General features: G+C 40.0%; 1 protein-coding gene across 1 annotated transcript in view; it reads left to right on the forward strand.

Annotated features, from left to right (window-relative positions):
- Positions 1-3,525: 3,525 nt before the first annotated feature.
- The window catches only part of KCNB2 (potassium voltage-gated channel subfamily B member 2), a 371,315-nt gene continuing 348,366 nt past the window's right edge, over positions 3,526-26,474 (forward strand). Inside the window, exon 1 of the mRNA XM_060116198.1 lies at positions 3,526-4,104. Coding sequence (XP_059972181.1) covers positions 3,526-4,104 — 579 coding nt within the window. The remainder of the gene's footprint in view (positions 4,105-26,474) is intronic.

The following is a 26,474-nucleotide window of genomic DNA, read 5'->3' on the forward strand; positions in this document are numbered from 1 at the left end:
TACAACCTCCCATAAAAAGCAACTTGGTTTAGATGGTTTTCGCTTCTTCTGGAGAGCAACGTGGTATTTTCAGCTCAGGAGGTTTTCTTATTAAGGATGTAGAAAACTTCACAAAGTATGTACAAGTTTGAAAAGATAGAGTTTGGTTTTGTGGTTGGTTAAGGGGCTGTGAGGATAGAAAGATCTAGGGACGGGATAGGAAGAGAGGGAGAGGAACCGAAGAGAGATAAGTGGGGGGTGGGGAAATAGAGATGGGAAAATGAGAGAGAAAAAATACAGAGGAAGAGAGAGCAGGAAGAAGGGTGGGCGGACGGGCGGGCAGGTAGACCGAAAGGCTCAGCGCGTTTCTAAGGCACTGCTGAGCAGGGCTTGACCTGCATTACAGGCTTACAACTGTGACCACTTGAGTACTACGACTATTCTGAAAGGCTGATCAACTCTGAACACTAGTTACAGCTCTTCAACTGCTCGAGAACTTACACCTTTGAGTCTCTACTCTTTACCAGGTCACAAGCAGAATATTCTGCCCAGGGAGAATAAAAATTTTTTAATCACAGTAACAATAATCACAACAGATCATCTTTAAGTCTTTAAGAAAATAAAATCAACAGGTTACATTCACTCATGCTAAATTTCTCCACCCCTGCTTTGAAGAGAGGGCATTGAATTTCAGGCTGTCTTTTATTGTGGGGTTTGTAATCAACACTGGATTTCTTATAATAGAAAGTTCTTGATTAGTAAAGAAGATACTTTGAAATTTAAGTCTTATGACCTCTCTTCACTTGAGACACATACTCTACAAAAAGGGGAATTCACTGTAGGTCACGAGTGTGAAATTATTTGAAATAAATGGTGACCTGCTGGTAACTATGACAGAGCATTTATGCTTTTAGTAATGGCTTTTACAAGAAAGGACTTCTTCACATTAGTATAAGTCATGATATTCTACAAAGGGTGAATTCACTTTATGTTTATGTGTAGCCAAATTAAAAATGGATTAGCTTTCCTGCTTATTATTCATATGGACTCTTCACATAGTCTATATGGATGGCTGAGGTATCATTGCACCTGAAACCAAGTAATTTGATGGCGAACAGACATTCAGATTCACCACTCGAATTGCCCATATCTAATATTTTCAGTTGTTTTGCCCAATCCTAAGAGTATTACTGTGCCCTCTCTCGCGTGCTGTATGTGGGGTGAGTGTATGTGTGTGTGTGTTGTCCATTGCCGTCTGAATACAAAATTTCGACGTGCGCATCGGTGGCATCAAAGTTACATGCTATTACCCATTATGTGTAAGTACAGTGCTCGGTAGAGAAAAACTGGGAGCAATGATTCCTGGCCTTACAGGCTTAAAATCCATTAGAGGGGACTGAACGTATGTATAAGGGAAAAAAATTTTAATGCTAGCATTTATTTAATAGACATCAGTATAGCTTTTAATCATAGCTTTTGCGCAGTTGATTGGAAGCTACACTTAAAGGAGGAATGTGAGTTTTCTTATTCTATTCAGATATACCTCCCTGTAGTGAGCCCTTCACATAAACTATCTCATTTAATTGTCATAACACTGCCTATAAAGTAGATAATATTATCCTCATTTTGTAGATTACGAAATTGAGGCTTAGAGAATTTGATACTTGCCCAAATTATTGTAATTCTCCTTTATTGTAAAAATAGGCATTTTTATCATCTGCAATGAGAGTGTGTATGTGTATGCTTTAAATATCTCTGTAACTACGTAGCTGAAAAAACTCCCATTGCAAGTATATTTCTTAGCCGTATTTGAAATACTTCTTATACAGTCCAGCTACATTTTTTTCATAAATTTAACTTATTTTCATTTGAGAGAATACTTGGCTTCCAGGTGGAGAAATAAATTTAACTTACAGGAGTGGAGAAACCAAAGACGTGCCGAAATTGGTGTGTATCTTAGAAGAGAATCTAATTATAAGCACCTCTTAAATCTAAAAGCTTTTCCCTTTGGTATAAGCCATTGACTGTGTGAAACATGGTGTTTTACATTGAAAGCTGTATTGGGGATGAATTGCTTGAAGCACCATGGTTTTCTGCAAAAACATTATAGGGGAAGATCAAATAAGAAGATGCTTACTGCTGCAGATCAGAAGAGTAGATCAATAAGAGGGAATATTAGAGAAGTCATGTTTTAAAGAATTAGTACACAGGAGAAAAGAGCTGTGGGTCAAAGAATATAAACACATATACACATTCTGACATATCTTATGTACACACAAACATATATACACATAACATGTAAACATAGATGCATTGTAGGCAAGTGATCCAAATGACTCCATTTATGCATTTTTCTGGCCATATACATTATCCCCATGAGATCTCTTGTCAGCTGTCTTGTGGAAAACAATTAAAGAACTGACTAACATTTATCAGACCCTCACAATATATAAGCACTGTGCTCAGTGATAAAGATATAACAGAGAAGATAGTCTTTGTCTTCAAGGGCTCCCAGCATCCTTGGGAAAGGTGTTATTGCAGTGGTATGATGAAATAGAAGAGACATTCACAGAGGTACATGATCACAGAGGAGATGTATTGGGGGGGGCTTTCTAGAGGAAGTGATATCTGAGCTGAGTCTTGAAGAGCAAGCCACAGTTAGTCAAAGGGAGATGGGAAAGGTGGAGGCCCTTCTAGGACACAGCATGAATGAAGGCCAGGAGCTTGAAACAAAACAGTGTGTGTGGTCTGGGGCTGCTGGAATATGGTGATGAGGGAGGAATGAGAGGTGAAGGTGGAGAGCTAGGTCAGATCTAGTAGGGCATGGTCAGGTCAAATGTGTTTCTTAGATCATTCTAGTAGTAGCTGTGTGGAGAATAGTTTTTGTGTAGATAAAACCAGAGCTCAGGATCCAGTTTCAGGTGCCATTGTAGAAACGTAGGCAAGAGATGCTGAGGGTTTGAATCAGCATCATGGTTCGGTGGTAACCAGGACTGGGTAATGGAGGTGGAGGGCTTCAGCAATGTTTAGGAGGTACAGTTGGTTAAGACCTGGTGCTTATTTGCATGTGGACAGATAGATCAGGATCCCTCAGAGTTTTAGCTTGTGTGTGGAGGTGTGGTCAATTTAATTTAAGGTGTCTGTGTTTTATCTGGGGAGAGTTGATCAGCACAGGGATAGTTTAGGCTAGAGCTTGAGAAAGAGGTCTCTGGTGACAAATTTGGGAGCTGTCAACTTATAGGTGTATAAAATTGACTACACAGCTGCTTCTGCATAGTACATTGTGTTGTCGTTTCCTCCTTATACCTGAAAGCAAAGATGTACATCTCCATCGAGAGACGGTAATTCATATTATACCTCCAGGTTATGCACGAACAACAGAGTGAGCCATAGAATAGGAAATGCTTTAGGAAAAATGCAAATAACCAAAGGGCTTGTGGTTGCTTTCTTCCAGGTGCATCCGTGGAAATGCCTGTCGCGCAGGGATATTGCTTGAGTTGACCTTCCCGCGGCTCATTCTTTTGAGGACCCTCTGCTCAGTCCAAAATGGCAGAGAAGGCACCCCCTGGCTTAAACAGGAAGACATCAAGGTCGACACTTTCTCTTCCACCTGAACCGGTGGACATCATTAGGAGCAAAACGTGCTCCCGTAGAGTGAAAATCAATGTGGGGGGCCTCAACCACGAGGTCCTGTGGAGAACGTTGGACCGGCTGCCCAGGACCCGCCTGGGGAAGCTCCGGGACTGTAACACGCACGAGAGCCTCCTGGAGGTGTGCGATGACTACAACCTGAACGAGAACGAGTATTTCTTCGATCGGCACCCTGGAGCCTTCACTTCCATTTTAAATTTCTACCGGACAGGGAAACTCCACATGATGGAAGAAATGTGCGCTCTCTCCTTTGGCCAGGAGCTTGATTACTGGGGGATCGATGAGATCTACTTAGAATCCTGTTGCCAAGCCAGGTATCATCAAAAGAAGGAGCAAATGAACGAAGAACTGCGGCGGGAGGCGGAGACCATGCGCGAGCGGGAGGGAGAGGAGTTTGATAACACGTGCTGCCCGGAGAAGAGGAAGAAGCTGTGGGACCTGCTGGAGAAGCCCAACTCGTCCGTGGCTGCAAAGGTACGAAAAGCAGAGCGTTGCTTGCTTTCCTGTGCGCCGTCCGAAAAGGTGGTACCTGTATTCTAGAGAGCGTGGTTTTTCTTCGTTTAAGATGTTTGGGTAAGAGAACCCAGGATGGCTGTGCAGGCAGACATGCTTTCCAAGATCGTATGGAGTCAAGTCGAGTTATTCTTCCTGTTAAGGCATACGATGGCATTACTATTTCCTGTTATTATTATGTAGGCCTAGACTAAGGCAGCAGGGTGATGAAGAGTTCAGGTCACCCTGGCGCTGCGAGGGGTTGGTGACTTGGAAGCTGAGGAGAGGGCACGGCTCAGATCCATCAGGCGTGGAGTCTTGCAGAAAGGCCTGGGCTCCATCCCGAAGAGAAGCCAGGTGCTGTCATTGAAGGTGGAGGAGGTACCTCCTGGTCTGGTTCTCTGGAGGTGCTGGGGAGACAGGAGAGCGTGGCCCCATGTAGCTCGGTGAACTTGGGGCTCCACGTATGAGGAAGGAGCTGCCTTACGAAGCAGTGTAGGGGTGAATCAAGGTCAGCGTGCATCCATCGACCTCCCCTTGTGAGGTGTACTCTGACAGTGATGTTTCTGTCTGTTGGTGTATAAATGTGTCCACAACTGAGGTGTTCCTGTATCTCAGAGTTCACAGAGTGTTTGCTGAACATGAAGGTCAATTCATATTTTTCCATTGGGCCTGCATACATCTAAATCTCAGAGTAAAATTTTGGGCCACTAATTTCAGTATTTAGTTCAACGGCATGACTCTGTTTATCTACTTTGATTTAGAGCTTTGAGGGTTAGTGCAAACTGATTTTCATCTCATTTATTTAGTTCTTTATTTCAGTATGAATTGTAAGAAAAAAGCCAAAAGGGTCATCTTTAGCTGTAGAAGTGCAGTATTGATACTTCATGCAGATTAGATGAAAATGGAATATGCAGTAGAGAAAAGAGTGTGTTATCCTATAAATTCTTTGGATTACTTACTGTTTTTTTCAATTGTCTTTTCTTATAAACGGTAAAGATGACAGAAATATAATTGATTCTCTGTGCTTTCTGACTGGAAATTAAAATTCTCCGTGATACTCTATACCATATAAATACTGTAAATAACCGGCTGAATGCAGACGATCATAAAGCTGCTGCTTGCACCGATTGATATTTCTAGTTTTGCATCTTTTGACTTCTAAAGGCATTTTACTTTCTTGCCAGGATGTGGAACTAAATGGAATAAAATGTTATTTCTGCTGTATGAAATGAGGAAATGCACATTTTGTGGCAAATGAAATATTTCAATTAGGTCTTTTTGTAGTTATGAATAATTTGTTTACTTTTGTTTCATCTGTAAGAAAGAGAGAGATGTGGGATTTGGTTGAGAAAGGTTACTGTTCTTTCCAATGTCAAGTGTTTAAGTTACACGTTTGAATTACTACTAAAAATATGGAGTGAATTTTGAAGCAGAATAAGATAAACTCTGGATTGAAGGGAGTGTTTTGGGTGTCAGATGAAGTCTTTCGAGCTTTTAGGCAACTGAGGAATAAATCATTGTACCACCAGATGTTCCAGAGGGAGGTAACCAAATATGTAAAAATAACAGCTAAATCCAAGAACATTTGAAAGGTTCATGTGATTTATTTGCTGATAACATTATTAACACATACCTAAAATTAAGTATTGTTATAGAAAAAAATTTCAAACATATACATATTTTTTTCTGAAGAATTTCTGCTAAGGATGGGAAAAGGTCAATAATCTCATTTCCCAGATGAGGGAGTTCATTTAATCTCTAAATTTTAGACACAGGGCCATGTCTTTTTTTTTTTTTTAACATCTTTATTGGAGTATTGCTTTACAATGGTGTGTTAGTTTCTGCTTTATAACAAAGTGAATCAGCTATACGTATACATATGTTCCCATATCCCCTCCCTCTTGCGTCTGCCTCCCACCCTCCCTATCCCACCCCTCTAGGTGGTCACAAAGCACCGAGCTGATCTCCCTGTGCTATGCAGCTGCTTCCCACTAGCTATCTGTTTTACACTTGGTAGCGTATATATGTCCATGCCACTCTCTCAGTTCGTCCTAGTTTACCCTTCCCCCTCCCCATGTCCTCAAGTCCATTCTCTATGTCTTCATCTTTATTCCTGTCCTGCCCCTAGGTTCTTCAGAACCATTTTTTTTTTTTAGATTCCATGTATATGCGTTAGCATACAGTATTTGTTTTTCTCTTTCTGACTTACTTCACTCTGTATGACAGACTCTACGTCCATCCGCCTCACTACAAATAGCTCAATTTCATTTCTTTTTATGGCTGAGTAATATTCCATTGTATATATGTGCCAGATCTTCTTTCTCCATTCATCTGTTGATGGACACTTAGGTTGCTTCCATGTCCTGGCTATTGTAGATAGAGCTGCAATGCAGAGCCATGTCTTGATCTCTAAGAAGGTGATTTGATAATGGCCTATTGTCTGTAATACACCACTATATACCCCTGTACATCAGACAGAGTGTTTAAACTTGCTTCAAATTATGTTTGCAAATTATGTATGTACAGATAAGATATCTACCTACAGACTACCCAGCAGCCAAGGACCTTTGTTTTGGAAACTTTTATGTAGTTATAAATAATAAATTTGGTTCCGTTGGTTCCAAATTATTAATCATGCTAAGGGAACCTCTGCTAACCTAGGCAGATTCTCTACTAAATTTCCATAAAGGATTTGTGTTTGTTTCTTTAAATGTCTACATTTCCCTCTCTGTTTGAATAGGGAAATATTATGCAAATTCTTTACATTTGATTACATGGTAGTTAAGTGAAAGCATTGTTCATTTGCCTGAGGTTTGGAGCCTTTTAAAAATAGCTCTGTGTGATGCCTTATGTAAACCACTACCTTTCCTGTACTCTTCTCAAGTCATGTAACTTGTTATTTTTCGAGAATAGTTATTGGTGTGGGGAGTGCTAATGCTATGTGTGTGTGTGAAAATGTGTGAATAGTATTTTTACAACTTAGGAAAAATTCATTTTGTCAAAGCTTCAGTTGGATGGTACTCTAGCCCTCACTATATTATGGGTACATCAGGATCCTGCTTGTGCTATGAAACTCTTGTGTAGGAATGCTTGGAATCTATGTGTTTTTTCTCACTTGCTTGGGAGGTAAGATATCTTTGGAGGAAAGTACCTGTTTACCTTGCCTTTTCAGTTATCGCTTATTCAGTAATAATTGGTAATTCAGTCAAATGTATATAGATTGTTCTTTGTGTGCTATACACATTAGACTAGACGTGTAGAAACATACTCCCTTCTCTCCAGAATTTAAACAGTACTCTCTTAACTTAAACAGGGATTTCATATACTTGAAAATACTTGGTTTTTTTCTCTTTTGGTTTTTCTGTATTTTATAATTTATAATAGTTCTGTAACAAAATATAAATGTTGTGAGATTACTTGCCAAATCCCTAGCACAGCAGAAAACTTTGACCTTTTCTATCAAATATTCCACAGTAAATTAAAATACCTATTCACTGACATGGACTAAATGCTCAGTAATCTATTAAGTAATAATTGTTCAGCCCATGCTAGGTGTAGCCACTGTGATATATAAAATTATTGCAAGGCCAACTGATCTGTCAGTCCATCTTTGGGGTATGACCCTAACAATAGCAATTCAGTTCCTATAGAACATGCTTCTTGGTGTCATTTCTATTAATTGAACTTTCTAGTATATTAATAACTGAAAAAAATGCCAAATAGAGTTTAAAAGTGTGGTATATTTAAAATGTCTGTTTAACAAATTAACATTTTTATACATTCAGAGATTACCATGCAATTCAATTGTACTTTTCACAGAATGGTAATAGGACTAAGAGACGCTGGTAGTTTTCTGGGGTGTGGTGTGATCTAGTAATGGGACCTGAGTTTATGTCTGTGGGATGGACTTTGTTTTTCAGTCCTCTGTATCTAGTGACTGTGTATTTTCCCTCACCTGGAGATAATGTACAAAGTGTACATTAGAGGCTATTTGTGAATGTGGGCCCAGGTAAATGGGCCTGGGGAATGGCTGGGACAAATCTCTAGTTTGCCATGACATGGAATTGCAGGCTCTGGGATGCCTGACATAGGAACACGCAAGGGGAGGAGAACGTGCATGGGCTTAACTGGCTGCCAGTTTCCTGCACAGTTATTTGGAATTAGACTTGATCTGGTACCTCTTCCAGCCCAGGACAATTTAGTCAGCCTCTGAATTGGAAACATTTTCCTCTTTTCTTTGGCCTTTTCCCAAAGGAATTGCAGTAGATATTCCCCTTTAGATACTGCGTACAGCAACTCTGGTCTAAGAGGTGTTTGAAAGTGTTCATGTAAGGGAAACGTGTTCTACGGCAGGAGGGCTTATCAGCCTCTTGGAAGAAAAATGACCAGGAAGAAGCGCAGCCCACCTGAGAGCTGAAAGGAATTAGACTCAGTACCCTACAGCGCCCTCACTAGGATATCTGAGGAGGGTCAAGAGCAAAGTCAGCGGGTCTTCAGGCAAACCCAGTTAGGAATGGCTGAGCCCAGGAGGCAAACCTCAGTCCAGCAAGTAAGTGGACGTGGTGTGCAGGACAGTGCTGGCCAACAGGCCAACCCCAGGGGTCTGGTCAGGAAACCAGACTGTAAGCAGCCCTTATTTGAAAAGGACAGTATAAGGCGAAATCTGCAGAAGGACATTCCTGATCATCTGAGCCAGGACAGCTACAGGTACAGAGCGCCACCCAGCAGCCCTGTTGGGCAGGGTCCAGGGTCGCTGGGGGCCACTACTGATTATCTGCTTCCCTCTCCAATGTCCCCATTTATCCACAGCTGTCACTTATTTAAGGGGTACATTTTTTCCCATTCTCTTCTTCTCCTCTCTTTCCCCACCCCGCTTTTCTCTCTCTGTCTCTCATCCTCAGGAAAATGGAAAGGATGATTGATTAGAGAATGATTAACTTTTTTCAGTAATGACCCACTAAGGAGAAAAATTAAGCTAAATTTAAATTCTCCCTAAAGAAAGAAACTGCATATGAAGGAATACGATTTTTGTCAGGTAGGGTGGATCTTGAAGGGCTACAAACCACTGAAATACCTAAGATTTGGTTCACCCCCTCCCCACAAGAACCAATTTTCTCCTCTTGGCAATGACACTGAAAACGCATAGAATGGAGGGAAAGAGGTGACCGTGTTTCCTGCATCGCCTCATGGGCTCCAAGGCATCCACATGGCCACCATCACTGGCAAGGTGCAGCACAGCCCTTAGAGCAGGCATGAGAAGGGTCCCAAGACCTCAGTCCTCCTTGGATCAAGAGGGAAGCTGGTGAGGGTGGACGTCTGTCCCTGGAGCTCCAGGTCTCTGAGGAGCCAGAGACCAAAGTCATGAGTTTCCTAGGGGATGGTGCCTGTTCATTGGCCTTCGATGGTAGCCTTGAGAACCGCACTCTCTCTTCTGATGGAATTAGAGTGTGGGCCTTTCAAGTCATGGAAACAGTAGAAAGAAAATAAATCCAAATAAAACAAAACTCCTGTGTACTCTTCAAGAGGAAAAGAATGCTTAACATTCTGATTCTGTTTCTAGTATATGGATAAGTTATTCTCATGCTTTGAATGAAAAAAAGGAAGGTATGAGAACAGAGCCATAAATGATTTACTTTCAGTCCAAGAACAGAAGTTTCACATGTTGTGCGTAAATATACACACACACACATAGTATATATATATATATAGATGTATATACACACATATATCTGTAGTGTATATATGTCTATATATATATAGTCAAGTAGAACAACTCTGTCCATACAAAACCCTCAGTTTAGCTTTTTGATGACTTTCTTAGTGATTAACAATAACAGTAGCTATCAAAACCATGAATGGGCCCCCCAAAGTAAACAATGCAATGTGAGTACACTCAGAAATCTCCCTATGTTGGGGCCCCTATGGGGACTGAGCTGTACTCCATTTCTTACCTTGGATTGCCAGTGGCCTAATTAGTGTGCCAGTCCTGCTGTTTTTGTGTTGAATGCTTACGGTTTTCGCTTCTTGGCCTTTCCTTTCTGTATCCCCACTGCACAGATTAGGTTTTTGTGCTTTTCCGATAACAGGGAACAAGGGTTCAGAGGTGCTCACAGGAGGTAACTTAACAGAACTTGGCCAGTCTGTGGAGGATTCACTTGGAGATACACTTTTCCTTTTTAAAATAGGAAACCTGCAGATGAACAGGTTGAAAGCCTTGAGGAAATTAGGTATAAGAAAATAAAACAGATAAGATAGAAAATAACATTGGGTTTTGATGAAAATGTCTCAACTATTCCATTGTCTGGTTCCAGTGGTCCTATTTCTAGATCCGTGCTTCTTTGCTTTCCCCCAAAAACTGCCTTGAAAATGTACCACTCTCTGCCCTTTTGATCAGGAAGAGAAGGGTGAGAAAAGAGGAAGAAATTGATAAAACGTTTACGTCCCATGTCCTTTTACGGAGTGCCAGAAGTCGTGTTTTGCTGAAAATACCCCAGTTAAAGTTATTAGACTTTGTCCTAGTCTAATTATTTATAATATCTCCTTTCACTCTTAAGAAGTGCCCCAGTTTGGACAATAAACTATATGATCACCTTACATGTGAATATTTTTAAAAAAGAAATTATCCACGAATCATGTACTTTTCATTTCCTCTTTGCTCGTTGGTTACATCTGAAGAGGGCCAGTCTTAATTTTCAAGCAATTTTTTCATCTCTTCTGAAAAATCATTGGTTTCTATTAATATTAAAAAAAGACATTAAGATTTCTTTCAAGCTTGATTTTTAAACCTCAGTAAGTAATTATCATTTTCAAAGAAAAAAAAAACTAGGGACTTCTTTCTACATTATCTAATGTTATCACAAAACAGAGTACATTGGCAGTATTTAAATATTCTGGTTTTGAAAATCCACGTACCCCGCTTTGGTTATTAACAGATTTGTTTTCTTTCAAGTGAGAGACTTTATAAAGTGACGGATGTACTATTTTAGGTAAGCATAAGTATTATGAATGTTTAACACTCTCTGCTTTGGAAGGCTCTAGAAGGGTTTGAATCATGTTTTAGATTAAGTGTTCATATCTGAGCTTTATCTCCCATTTTAAAAAAAGAAGCAAAACAAATACTTTCCAAATGCGAAGAGTTTATAAGAAAGTTCCCATGGTGCCTATGCCTTGACCTCAGAGAGCTTGCCTGTACTTGAACTTTTAAGCATTTACGCTGTCTAGTGGAACTTGGCCCTGAAAGTTTCATCTAATAAGTGTATGAAAGTACAGTCTGTAACTGCTTTGATTACTCAAGGAGATGGGTAGTCTATGCCTCATCTGTATGGATTTATATTATTACTATTTAACTTTTCCCCCAGCATGTTAGGGTATTCAGGCTAGCTATCAATTAGTGCTGTGGTATGATACAGATAGAGCAGTTCGTTGCATTGGAACTGAACATGGGAAGATGCTACTTTGAATGTTGTTGATCTTTCCCCTTTTACTAGCATTGTTATATTTGACAAAAATATGTGTCGTATAGAATGAAAAGAAATAATCTCTTTCCAAAGAAGTTGTTAATATAAGGTTGTTTTAATGGAATGTCAAATTAGCCAATTTTTATTGAATATTAAGTATTGCATATAAAATATTGAACATTTATTGAATATTAAATATTGCATAAATCGAATCATCAAAAAGAAAAAACATCCATTTATTTTTAACTCCTCTACACTTCCACCTTGTTCCACAAAAGAGGAAGCTCACTAGAAATACATATGCTAAGAATTCAACTAAAATAACAAAAAAAGAATTAAAAGCAAAAAATAGATCTAGAAGAAATATGTTTTAAATTGTCCCAGTAACACTAGGGAGTGCTTCATTTTCTGAAAAATGTTTTGCATAATTTTAATTAAAAAATGACAGTCTTAAAATTTAATAATAGAGTTGAAATTCATAAACAAAATTTGTGTTCATGATTAGAAAAATTTGCCCATCTGTTCTTAGAGAAACTTGTTTAGTGACTCAAGGTAAGAGCCATTCTTAACACTGAGACTCTGTCTGTATACTCATGTGAATTGACCATTCTGACTGATAAAGATATTTTCAAAATAATAAAGTTGATTCTAGATCAATTACTGGAATAACAATTCCCTTTTGATCAAAATATGATTACATAGGGAAAAATAAACCCAACTGCTAATGTACAATTCATGAATTAACCATAGATTACAATAGATTTTTTTGATTTAGGCATTGATTTAGCATTGGTGGTTTTATTCTTTTTGAAACTAACCCTAGAGTTCCGTGACATTCGATAATCTTTAATGTGCCAAGGCATAAGTCTGAATTCTGTATAATGTAAGGTTGGTCTGAGGCAACTAGTGACTTTGATAGTGAGCTTAGCTGTCCACTTGGCACTGTTAATCTCTCCCAGTCTTTTTCTTTCCTCTGACTGTCATATATACTAACTCTTACTAAGTTCCCATATTTTATAGAGAAGATCATATGGTATCGCAGAGATTCATACAGGACACATCCTTCATTTAAAATATCCTATTTAAATATTCTAAGAATGATACGAGCTTTTAAGGCAGCAGTCAGCCTGGAAATTATTCTTGCCCACCGATAGCCTGGGTGGTCATTAAAACCCTCCCTGCCTCTGCAGTGGAGCTGAGAAGGATAAAGGAGTTCCCAGGTCATGGTCGCCAGCATGTTCCACGGAGCATGTGGCCATTGGAGACAAACTGTACTTCCTGTATCTGTAACATTGTAGTTGATGATAACTTTATAGTTGACAGTCAGAACTTTGAAGAACTTCAGGAGGTGGAAACTTCTCTGCAGTTGCTCTGTCAGCTTTGATACACAGACATAACCAATCTAGAATAAAGCAGCTAGACATAGATCAGCTGGGAACAGAGAACTATAGTGACAGGCAGTGGAAACGTGGGAGAGGAAGATGTTTGCTCTCATCCCTCTAAAACTTTTCCAGGAGGCACTGAAAGCTAACATCAGAACTCTATCAGACTCTGCACCTGTGTATTAGTTATTTGCAGCTGTGGATACATCTGTGTTTAAGTGAACTCCTTAGCTAGTGCAGAAAATGAATGGATTTTTTTCCCTCTTAAATCATCCCCTTTAATGTCTTTATAAAACTTTAAATGAAACAACTCTGGACATTACTAAGGACGGGTACCTGAAGTAGAGAGATCCAGCTGATGTTTGTGGTCAAGTTTCTGTGTCTAGGGTGGGCAAACCAGGTAGCAGCAGCCTTTACCTAGTGGTACCTGAACTAGGTCTGTTCTTGAGAGTGTGTGTGTGTGTGTGTGTGTGTGAGAGAGAGAGAGAGAGAGAGAGAGAGAGAGAGAGAGAAAGTTACTCATATACACTGCCACCTCGCCATTAGAGCATATTATATAATAAAAAATCACCTGCACAAAAATGCAATGAACTTCAACCTGTATTTGGTAACTTAGGGTAGGTGTAACTTGTCATCCAAACAAGACAGCTCATTCAGAATATAAAGTTTTATGATAGCCTGATTGGACATGAAGTCCATGGAAAGTGTCCTAATGGTCCAAGAATAGCAAGAAGAAGTATTTCCATCACTGTCCCAGGATTTTGTTTCAGGATGCTAGAGGTCATTGCCACCCTGGATTTCATGCTTTTACTTATGTCTTGTTGAGTCACTCTCAACACAACAAGTGTTGAATGCTACTTTAAATAGCTTCTCAAGCTTGCGCCACAGCAGTGCCAAGGACAGCCAAGTAATCCCAGCGCGGTGCCGAATGGGGTTGCTTGATTAGAGCATCCTTCACTGCAGGCCAACCTCAGGATATTTGCATATGAATGAAAGATCTTCCGACCTTCTGATCATTGTTTTATTTCGAATTAGTATAAAACCTAGAGTGTGGTTTTGGGTATTGATGTGCAGTTGTCTTGTCTGGTGTCATCTAAATTAAATCCACAGCCAAACGTGTTCCTCAAATTAGTTTTTTTTTTTAAACATTCATATTTTAGTTTCTATCTTAGAGTTACCACTAAGACTCTGGCAACATTTTGTATAGGACTATCTAACTTATATATTGGTATCCAAACATATCCTTTCAGCCAGACTTTGGTTGAATTGGAAAATAAATCAATTCCACTATCTATGAAGTATAGCAACAGATTTGTGCTGTGATAAATTAAATGTATTTCATTAATCCAATGGAAAATTTCACTTTGGGAAACTAGCAGAGACCTGCATAATATCTTTAAGGTAAGCATCCTGTTCTATTTCAGTGCAGTTTTTAGTTTAGAGGCAGAAAAATATTGATAGACAATTTTGTTTTTCAAAAGGTGATCATTTGCACTGCTATAGATGGAATGAACTACCTATGCAATGAAAGAAAATATGAAACAGTAAGCTACAATCTAGGTAACGTGAATTTGCTCTTAACATATTTGCTATGTAAAAAAGCTAGCACATTTTATTATATTTCTTAAATGAATTCTGCAGGTGTGAAAATTATTGTATGTTATAAGTAAAGTAATTGCATTATGCATAATATTAATATTCAAAGCAAAGATCTGTTTTAAGCGGTGGTATTTATTTTTCAAACTCTTGCTCATGAGCCATTATAAATATTTTCAATTGCATGGCGTATTTACAAAGTGCTAATCACCTACACTTCTTTTTTCAAAGTTTTGTGTGTAGATTATGCATGAGATAGCTTCAAGGGGAGCAAACTATTTTGATAGGCATATTTTAACATTATATCGGGTATGTTTACGTGCTCAAAAAAAAGAAATGTTATCTTACTTTGGGTTCTGAAAAAATTGCTTTGGGTTCTGTGTTTCACTGTCTTTGTTAAGCTATCTGGCAAATGCCAAAGTGTTGATGAACTTTTCTACCCTGTTGACCTTCGAGGCATACATCTGAGTCCGAAGATCAGATGACAGTCTCTGCCCTTTATCAGACATTCTGACCTGGCTGTGATGGGGTGGCCACGGTGTCATTTTCGTTCAGAAAAACATTCTCCAAGGTGCCGTATTGCCACCATTTGAAAATATCCAAATGCCTTTCTTATGGCAGCTCAGCCCACATGAAGAAATGCCTTTATTACTTCCTTCCAGCTCTTATTTCCTCTCTGTCTCAGGAGGCTCACCTTCCTCTCGTCCTCTTTGCTACCTACCTGCTTCTCAGCCCCTTTACCTGGGTCAGCACTTCCACACGACTACAGAAGAAACCCCGTCCCCCTGCCCACTCCACGTACAGCCCCGCAGGTCCCCTCCAGAGTCCTGCTCATCAAGGCCTGTTTTGGTGACACCTTATTGAACAACTCTTGGTTTCCATTTAATTTCCTTGGCTGCGTCTGGCTTTCACGTTTGTCTTTAGCCTGGCTGTACACCTTTTCAGGAGATGATGTCTACCAGATTTCAGTGAAATTGGATGGTGTGAAGCGTCCAGATGAGAGAAGGTCGAGCAACCTAAAAAATCCAGACTTCATTTTGTCTTTAATTTATAAACAGGCATTTGTGTTCCTTTATCCTAAAGCATCAGAGCCCGAGAGTAGGTAGACTTCTTTCTTCTCGACTCTTTAAAAGCAGTGTCTAAACAGTACTCTTTCTTTGTTTGAGAGAATCTGATTCTTCACCCACCCTGTGCCCTCTCTTAATCCATGAGCTCTGCCTGTGCAAATGAAGCTGTTTTTCCTTTCCATTCCCTCATAATAGTTGTCACTATCTGCGGAGCTTTCTGATTGAGTAGAAATTTAACTCTGGGGAAAGAGACTGTGGTTAATTGATACCTGCTACAGTCACAGATGCTTTTCACAAGGCTCTGTTAGCTTCTGTTTTCAAAGTCCTCTGTGAGGTCTGACTAGAACTTCCTAATATCATCAGTGTTCCTGCTACCCTTTGACTCTGTCTTTTATCCTGAGCCATTTTTTTCCTAACGATATTGCTACCTTCACAACCTGGAAAAAATGAACCTCATTCCCTGAAGTCCAGAGTTATGATGTGGAAACCACATTTTCTTGTCCCTTCAGTAATTAGGATGACCTTCCTGAAAGGGCAGGAGGGAAAGAATTTATATTGGGTGTCTGTTGTGTGTCATACACTGAACTTGGGGATTTTTTTTTTTTTTTGTGGTACGCGGGCCTCTCACTCTTGTGGCCTCTCCCATTGTGGAGCACAGGCTCCGGACGCGCAGCCTCAGCGGCCATGGCTCACGGGCCCAGCCGCTCCGTGGCATGTGGGATCCTCCTGGACCGGGGCATGAACCCGTGTCCCCTGCATCGGCAGGCGAACTCTCAACCACTGCGCCACCAGGGAAGCCCTGAACTTGGGGGTTTTTCACGTTGGCCGCTTACAGCAGAGGTCGGCAAACGTTTTCTGTAAAGGGCCAGATAGTAAATCTTTTCAGCTTGGGAGGCCATACAGTCTCGGTCACAACTACTCAACTCTTTCTAGTGTGAAAGCAGCCAGACAACACATAAAGAAATGGGTGTATCTGGGTTCCAATAAAACTTGACAGTGGGCTGGATTTGGCCCTTGGGCCATGGTTTGCCTACCGCTACTTTATATCAATGCCGTGAAAAGACATCATAATCCCATTATACAGTTAAGAGGGCTGAAACCCAGAAATATCAAATTTGTGTCTCTTGTCCCTCACCAAGTGGCACATTGGGATCTGTATCCATTCCGTCAGAAACCTGGCTTTCCCATAGTTCTTCTTCCTGTCCAGTTGTATTTATCATTCCTTTCTCATCATTGTCCAGTATTTTTGTCACTGCCCAAGAGTCATTGAAGTCTTTGGTTTATGACCAAAAATCATCTTCCTACTGTACCCTTGGGTGTCATGCAGGACAGCTACCCATCATTCAGTCCCAGCTTAAATTTTCCCCATCTTGAGCTCACTTAGCACAGGGAGGAAACTACCTTTGGAATCTCGAATGCTGATTACAACCATGGAGGCTTCCTTTTCCCACTAAATGTATACTTGGTCCCTACTGCAAGCTCTTTGACCTTTACTTATCCCATTCTTTTTCTTTTTAAAACATTTTTATTTTATTATTTTATTTTACTTTTATTTTATTTTTTCCTACTCCATCGGGACCACTGGATCCACTGCCCTGGTCCAGACTTTGATCATCTCTTACTTGGATTGTGGCTATGTCACTAACTGGACTTTCTCACTTCATTTTCCCCCCAGTTGCCTGCACCCTAGTTCAAACTCCTTAGCGTTGCATTTAAGACTCTTCCTATCCAACCTTCCTAACCAGCCACATGCCTTACCATTCCTCATACATTGTGCTCCAGTTATTCTAACCTGTCAACCATTCCTGAAGACAGGGCTTGAGTCTAAGACAGGTATTTACTGCACTCAACAAGCAGTCCATCCATCCAGAGGGGATACCTTTTTGCTCATTTGCACAGGGTGCCTTGTAAACTGGCTACAGCTACACCTGCACACACTTGGCATGCTCCTGTGGCCACCACTGCTTTCCTCATCTGGAATGCCCTTTACCCCCTCTCTGTTCTTCCTTGTGTCTCAGCTCAGATGACCCTCTGCTGTGATGTCCATCTGATTCTCCCCCCTGTTTTCCCCTAGCTCTTTCTTTATACTTGTAATGTAGAGATTCTATCTCTGCCTGTCACCTCCTCAGCTAGGTTGTCACACTTGAGGGATCAGACTACAAACCTTCATCTTCAGTTCCTGACACTTAGCACTGTTCCTGGCCACTCCGTACCTGCCAGCAAATGGCACTGATGGGCAGACATAACAGCAAGACCAGATGTTTCATAGTATTTCTATTTCTTTATGAAGCTTAAACAACATAGGTAGAGGTTGAGGATCTCATCCCAGTGATTAGACCTGAATAATGCTGTTTGTTTTAGGCAGTTCAAGGAAGCTGGATATCTTACCCATTTTAAACGACTTCATGTTTTTGAAATAGGCTGACAGCCATAGATGTGGTTTTTCCATTTTTACTTTGTATAAATTCTCCATCTAGAGTAGCATGTAGGCTGCTCTGTATGCCACCAAATTTATGCAAAGGAAGGCATCAGGTGCTGCTGAAAGGCAAGCTTTCAGAGGCTTTGCTTCACTAAGATTGCTCATTTGATCTGAACTGCAGGTTCTGGAAACTCTTGTCATAGATGAAAGGTAGCCTGTGTGTGAACCAGGGGAGGAGGGCTGGATCTGGCCCCCAAGGGACGGGCGGTCCTTCCATGCCCTCTAGAAGATGGATAGATCCTTTCATTGCATTCCATCTGCCTCCCTTTGGAGGACCTTGGGCCCAAGTTGTGTTATCCCATTACTCAGGAAAGTCACGAATGTGGATAATTCCAAGATTTGAGTTAAGACAGATCTCCAATATGATGTCTTTTTGTAGGAATATGAAGAGAGTCTGAAAAAATAAATTCTTAATGGCATAATGTAAAAAAGGGAGATCAGGAATCTTTGTTTTTACTACAAAAGCTAAAAGAATCATAATGGTGTCAACTTAGGGGAGAACTTACTTTTATTTGTAATCCAAAAAGATATTTCCTGGAAACTTCTAGTTTGAGGGTTTTTAAAAATAGAAATGAGGCATTCTTTTTTGTCTCAAAATTGCTTGCTATCAGCATGCCACTTGGTCATCAGGCATGTTCAAATATTATTCTGATATTTCACCGTACTGATGGTATTTTCTAATTCGATCTTTTAGAAAGAGCCTTTTTAAATTCCCTAGTCTCTTAGGAAGTAGTTTTGACATGTTTCAGTTTAATAATTCATAAAACGATTGGTTGAAGAGCTACCTTGTATATAAGAAACTTTTCAGCCTCATATATGTCTTCTAAGAATTTTAATGAGAGAGCTGCTAAAAGTAAATTTGTTTTCATTTGTTAACTCCTTTGACTTTATCACATCTCAGTTTTTAAGAGTTTTTAGTAGCATTGTTTTATAATTTAATTCTGCAATTCCACTGCAAAAAGAAACAGTCAAGTTAAAGTATTTTTCCAGTTCTGCTGTTATTTGTGCACTGACCAGGGGAAAAGGCATTTTTGAAGAGATCGTGAGATTATATGGGAGACAAACTTGATAGATATAAAATGATCAGAGAATGTTTTTTATCACCAGGCATTTGGCATTTCAGAGGAAGGATCGAATTTTGTCAGTTTTTTGTTTTGTTTTGGTTTTTTGCGGTACGCGGGCCTCTCACTGCTGTGGCCTCTCCCGTTGCGGAGCACAGGCTCCAGACGCACAGGCTCAGCAGCCATGGCTCACGGGCCCAGCCGCTCCGCGGCATGTGGGATCCTCCCAGACCGGGGCACGAACCCGTGTCCCCTGCATCGGCAGGCGGACTCTCAACCACTGCGCTACCAGGGAAGCCCGAATTTTGTCAGTTTTTAACAGGTAGGGAAAGCTTTGTAAATGAGAGAGAATTAAGTAGGAAGGATAGAAAAATATTTGGAGAAGAGGGCGAAAGCATGAGCAAAGGCAAAAAGAAAGGGATTAAGGTGCCTCATGCAGGCACGGGACATCAGGAAAGCTGTCAGTAGTAGGAATTGGGGTCGGAAGGGTCAGGCAGGGCCATGTACTGCTCTGGCTTGAGCGCCCCCCTGAGAGTCTGCACCCCGACAGAAGGTCATAGGTGGGTGAAGTTTGGGCCTGTACCTGTCAGTGGCTGGTGGGAAGCTGCAGGGTAGGTGGGGTGACCCAGTGATGAGAAGCACAGGCTCAGGCGTAAGATGAACTTGGGATGGAGGGCTGACTCTGCCACTTGGCCGACTTGGTGACCTTGCTGAGCCTCAGATTCTCAGCAGAATAGTGACAAGGATACCGATCTGTACCTAATACAGTTATTGTGAAGATTAAATGGGCTAGTTAGCTGAACCCCTGGTCCACAGGCCCACCTAGAATAGATTATATGTGAGCGTTATGATTATTATTACCATTATTACTCAAAAGAATTCATTTGGAACTATCACCAAGAGGAATTTTTTTTCCCCATAAATTTTGGGAATTCTTCTGTTGCACTTCAGGTCATTTTATTAGACTGTGAAGACAACATCCATGTATAGGGAATAAACTATCTTCATCTCATTTTTATAATCTAACCCTTGAAAAGCAGCAAATTAAATGAATGTTTATTGATTTATCCAAATTTCATGATAGTGATACTTGAGATAAATGGAACCTGGAATACAGATTAAAATTTAAATCTTAAAAAGCCTATTTTGGGGAAATGGGTCCTATTAATGGAAACGATGAAAATAAAAGAATGAGCTGACCATTCCAAAGTTTGATTACAGCATAGCCTTTGTGTTCACTGCTCTTCCCCTGATGGCTGCCTTCGTGTTGATCACCAACATTAATATAACTGCCTGGAAGTTGAGCAGCTGTAAATAGCTCTATTCTTGTTCCCAGACAGTGCCTGTGCTTTGGGAGAGGGAAATGATCAGACTACCACTTTGTGTTTTCTGGTTGGGCTCACTGACTCCTATTTCTTATCTAAGTATCTGTTAGTAGGGTATGAAATTGAACACAGATCACTGACCTCCTAAAGGGCTGTCATTATGATGCATTAACAGTAATATATTTGATTGCAAATAATTATTTGGCTCAGGAAGAATTGGACTCAAGGTAAATGTAGTCTCAGCCATCAAATTTTCCATGCCGAACCTCAGAAACTCCCAAGTTTGTTAGAAATGTTATAACTTGGGAGAGGTTAGACGAACACTATCGCTCATGGGAAGTAAATGGTTTTTAATGACTAGTTTTTCACGAAGAGCGACATTTTCTGCGCATAAGATTGAGACTAGTATTTGGAACAGCATTTGTTCCTTGATGTGTACATTTAAAATAAAATAATAAAAATTCTTTCAAAATCAATACATCAGATTTTAAAATTGAGATTAGCAGTTAAAAAAATCGTCTTCTTAATTAAGAACATTTACTACCAGGCCTCATTTTCCCTAAATTATTCAATGTATCTTACAGAGATATATAACACAACAGGATAATAAATGACTGAATGGATTGTAGGTAGATAGATCGATTGATCAATCAACTAGATGGAAAGATAGACTAAACAGAAAGATAGAATAGATAAATAGAAGCAGACTAGATAGATGATAGATGGATAGATAAAAGACAAAAAGGAAATATGGGTAGAAAAATAAAGAGGAAACTGGGGTGACTAGCCTATAAAATATTTATGACACAGGTGCCTATTATAATTGGTGGGGGAGGGTAACAGGCTTTGAGCATTCTTAATGCTAAAGCAAACAGGAAAACACATAAAAAGAACAAAATTATGTAAAATCTGGACTTTGCAGGCAGGAAAGGGAGGAGGTGTGTATGGTCAGCTCTTCAGATGACCTTTATTTTATTGAACAAATATTTACGGAGCAACCACCAGGCTCTGTTCTAGGTGCTGGGGAGCAAACCTCAAACAGAATGGATACAACGTACTGCCACCACTATGATATTTACATTCTAGAGGGAGGGAACAGATAATAAACGAAATAAATGAATAACTGTACCACATTAAAAAGTGGTCAGTGATATGGGGGGAAATAAAGTGAGAAACAAGGTTAAGGAGTGACTGGGGTCTGTCTGGTGGTTTCATTTCAAATCGGCTTTCCAAGGAAGGCTTCACTGAAAAGGTTATTTCTGAGCAAAGTTCTGAAGAAATGAAGGATGCCCGTGGATGTCTGGGGGAGAGGGTTACAGGCAGCAGTGGAAGCATGACTGGCAGCAGTGGTCCTCAGCATGGGGTGATTTAATCCTTGAGAAACCATTTGGCAATGTTAGAAGGAGTTTGTGGTTTTCTACTTCTGGGGGAGGGGTGCTGCTCTCATCTAGTGGCGGAGGACAGGGATGCTGCTAAGTATCCTGCAGTGCATAGGACAGCCCCCGTGACCAAGAACCGTCTAGTCCAAAGTGTCAGTAGTGCTGAGGTTGAGAAACCTGGACGACTGCAAGGGGGATGCAGCGCGGTGAGCCTGGGAGCGCCTTGGAGGAGATGGGGTCAGAGACAGAAAGGGCGTCCAGGTGCTGGAGGGCTTTGTCAGATTGTCCCAGGACTTTCAGCGTGTCCCTGAGGGAGAAGGGGAACTAGGGGCAAGTTCTGAGCAGTGGTGATCTGACTCACCTTGTCATGGACCCCCCCAGCTCCTGTGCTAAAATGTACAACGGGGAAAGATGAAGCTGGAGACTCTTGTAATAATTCTCTAGAGAGACCAAATCATATTCAATGACAAAACTATGAACGAGTATGTTATTTATTCAACAAAATAGCATCCAGAATATTTACATTTTGTGTCTTTCATCTTAAAACGGAGGTTTATGAGTACATTATCCTAGCCACCCATTTTTTTTAAACTTTGGAGAAAAATTGCTGTCAAAATTTAGGTTTCAACAGAGAATAGAATACCTCAGGGGGGGGAAAAACCTGCTTTCATGCATAAATCAGTCTGAGGATGCTAGTAGAGGTAGATTTGTCCTCAGCCATCCTTATAATTAATTAACTTCTTTGGTGCTGTCTAAAAAAAGGAACATTTGGGAAAAAATACAACCAGGCACAGATGAATCCAGATACCTCTTTTTTAGGGGCATCTAAGGAGGATTGCTTAAAAAAAAAAAAGTCAATCAGAGAAGATAGACAAATGCAGGTTTAAAAAAAAAAAAAAGACAAATCTAGACACATAAACATGAGACCTTCCACGAAAGCAGGGAAGTCCCAAGTCAAGGAAATGCCCTGGACCTTATCTGGCTTCAGTGCCTGGAATGAGGCTCAGAGCTGACATTCCTGAGGGCCTTCTCCCACCTCAGCTCCCCAGGACTCATTCGATTCAAATGGAAGATGCTTTTTTCCCCCTTACCTTTACTATAAATAAGTATAATATATATTTATATTCATGTATATAAATATGTATTTTTTTTTTTTTTTTTTTTTGCGGTATGCGGGCCTCTCACTGTTGTGGCCTCCCCCGTTGCGGAGCACAGGCTCCGGACGCGCAGGCTCCGGACGCGCAGGCTCAGCGGCCATGGCTCACGGGCCCAGCCGCTCCGCGGCATATGGGATCCTCCCAGACCGGGGCACGAACCCATATCCCCTGCATCGGCAGGCGGACTCTCAACCACTTGCGCCACCAGGGAGGCCCATAAATATGTATTTTTAAATATTTCATTAATTATAACTAGCAGTAATGATTTATAGGACGTGAAAAAATATATATTTATTTGCTTTTATTTTTCATTTTTTAACTTTTTATTTTATATTGGAGTGTAGTTGATTAACAATGTTGTGTTAATTTCAGGTGTACAGCAAAGTGATTCGATTATACATGTATGTATGCATGTATGTATGTATAACTGAATCACATTGCTGTATACCTGAAACTAACATTGTCAATCAACTATACTCCAATATAAAATAAAAAGTTAAAAAAATAAAAAATAATAGCAAATAAATAAATAAATATGTATATGTATCTCTTTTCAATTTAGACCAGATTGAGACTACCATATGAGGCTCCACCTACTGACGGTATTATAAGCCACTCCCCGCCCCCTGGAGAACATGGACTGTCTCTCGGGAAATCCACAGCAAATATCTATGTAATCTTGATTCACTGAGCAAGTAACACATTTCTGTTCCTGCTGTATGAAAAAGGCATGGTCTCATACATTTAAAGCGTTTAAAGTCCTGGAACACCTGGAACACACGTCGGTGTTTGCTTTGTGGTTACTTGCTATTGACAAAAAATGACCATTGGGAGCCCTGATTTGAAGCTGTTGAAGATTCAGAAGGGTTTGCCCCTTTCTCTGAGCCCAACTCTCTTGGCTCCCCTATTCTGGATTAGTAGAGGGAGCGTGTGGTGGTGAAGAGGGGCCTCTGGAGCCTCAGCCTTGCAAATCATGGCTCTGGGACTGGAGGACAGGCTGGTCCTTCAGGCACAGAAGCACCTCATGCCTTAAATACTCCTCATCTGGAACGTGAGGGGGTCACAGTCCTGGCTCACGGGTCTTGCTGAGGATTGATTGGCTTAATACACGTCACATGGCTTTGTAGACTACCTGGCAAACAGTCAGCACTAAATAAGGAGATTTGTTGTTACCATTAGTACCTGAGTGTAGGCAAAAGATGCCATCAAGCTTTGTAAACAACTCTCAAGGAACAGGGAGAAAACTTGCAAGTAATTCCCTGGGAATTGCTCATCATATTTAAATCAATAAAGTTTTCTTTTAAGAAATCACCATGCATTGAGTTATCTGTTTCTTCTTAATTGAATTTTCTGCGGATGTGTGTTCATATTCCCAGTTAGATCTTAAACTGTATGAGGGCTGCAAGTTCTGTTCCGTATTTCTTTCTCTCTCTGATACTCTAATTAATGTTCCAGTGTCAAAGCATTAAGCATATGATCAGTAAATGCTTAGTTTTTGAATGTTTTCTTTAAAAACAAGTTATGTCAACAGTGAAAAACTGGAAGAAATTAAGATTTTCTGTGTAAACGATTTTGATAGAATACGATTTCTTGTAACTGCCATCTACTGGGTTTTTCTGAGCAGGTTTGGAAAACACCTTATTTATGCCAAATAATGGCAGGGGACATTTGTTTGAATTTGTCATTTGACATTTTCCAAATCCATATTTTCAGAAAAGAAAGGAAACTGACAGTTTGAAAAGGCAGTAGTTTGAAACATTTTAAAGGGTATGGCATTTCTATCTAGTCAGACCTCTTCCAAAAATTAATTGCAAATTCTTGTGTTCTGTCTCACTCTGAGTAGACTTTTATTAACCCGCCAGCATTCCAGAATAGTGACATACTGATGTTTCTCCATGTGGAGCAGAACTGTCCACACTGCCAGATGCCTCAGGCTTAGCAGAATGAACTCTTACATTTTTGTCCCCTACCTCCTTACTGCAGAAGAGAAAAACTTTTATGAAATTAACTGCTTAGAAATACATCAGACTGGTTTACCAATGCAGAACCCACTCCTGTAGTTCTATTCTACTTTGAAAGGCTATCTCTGAGAAATGACAATTGCAGTTTCCATTTGTAGCTACTCTTTTATTGTTGAGATTAAAGATGGATCTCCAGGTGGTACTTACATTAGGATTTCTCTTTTTATACATAAGCTCTAAGGTAATTTAACTAGGTCCTCAAAAAGATAATAAAATGCATCAATTGATATAATGTTTGAAACAAATGTGTTGAGCGTTCTGTAATTTCTGCGCTTAGTTTAAAAAAATCTTCGTAGAAAAGAATTAAGTAAAGAATTAAGTGAAGACCCTGATGACATGATCATGCAGAAAGATGGGATGTCTGATGTCTAGGAAAGAGACAAGCATTATTATTGTCCACCATGATACTTTGCCCATTATCTGATTTTAGCCACACAATCCTGTGAGTTGGGTGCTCTTATACTTAATTTTGAGGATGAAGAACTAAAGCTGAGAGAGGTTAAGAAACAAAACCAGGGCATTTCCGAACTTCCAATCCTGCTTTGAGTGACTCCATCACCCGGGCTGTCAAGACAGTATAAATAATCCTTGAATAAAGAAGGAAAACTACAATCAACAACCCAACCACACCACGTTTCTGAAAAGCCTCCTGGATTTCTAGGACTGGGGTCACTTGCAGAGGTCATTTATTTAATTTTCTAGCCATCAGGAAATACCACCCTTATATTGTAAAGACAGGTAACATATATTATCTTCTCAAATTGCCAGGTGCCCTCAATCCTGAGGTTAGCATCCCTGAGTTCTTTATTCAGATATGACCTATGAAAGCAAAGAAAATCGTAAATTTTCTGTTTGATCAAGTACTACAGTGCATGGCTGTCAAGAAAAAAATAGTTCTTTTCTTCCTGCAATGTGCTCAGTATGTACAGACTGGACAATGAAGAAATAACAAATTTTGACTTTGTAACCTTGAAAACAGCTCATCAGCCCAGCTCTAGCACCATGCTTGCTAGATTCACATCATTTTTCACATCGAGTGCCAATCTGTGTGTATCAGCCTGGCTGCCTCAAGAGATTGAGAGCGTTTTGAAGACAGGGATTATATCTTTTAGTTTATTATTTCCAGTTCCTACTTCAGTTACCAGAACATGGTAGGTTCTGTGTAAATGGTGGCTCAGGGAAAGAAAGAAAGAATGAATGAATTTGTTACATCTAACTATAATTTTGTAGCATTTAATATAAATACTGAAAATGTAAACTTCAAAACAGGGTGAAACTTTATTAAGTCACTTCATATTTGTTAAAATTATTACAACACCTTAATCACCTTAGGAAAATAGGACTAAAGATTACTTTGTATTGAGCATCTGTATATGAGCTAGAGCCAGAGTTAACTTTGTCAGTATGATTCATTTAAAACTGGAA

The sequence above is a fragment of the Mesoplodon densirostris genome, chromosome 13, assembly GCF_025265405.1.
Source record: "Mesoplodon densirostris isolate mMesDen1 chromosome 13, mMesDen1 primary haplotype, whole genome shotgun sequence".
NCBI lineage: Eukaryota > Metazoa > Chordata > Mammalia > Artiodactyla > Ziphiidae > Mesoplodon > Mesoplodon densirostris.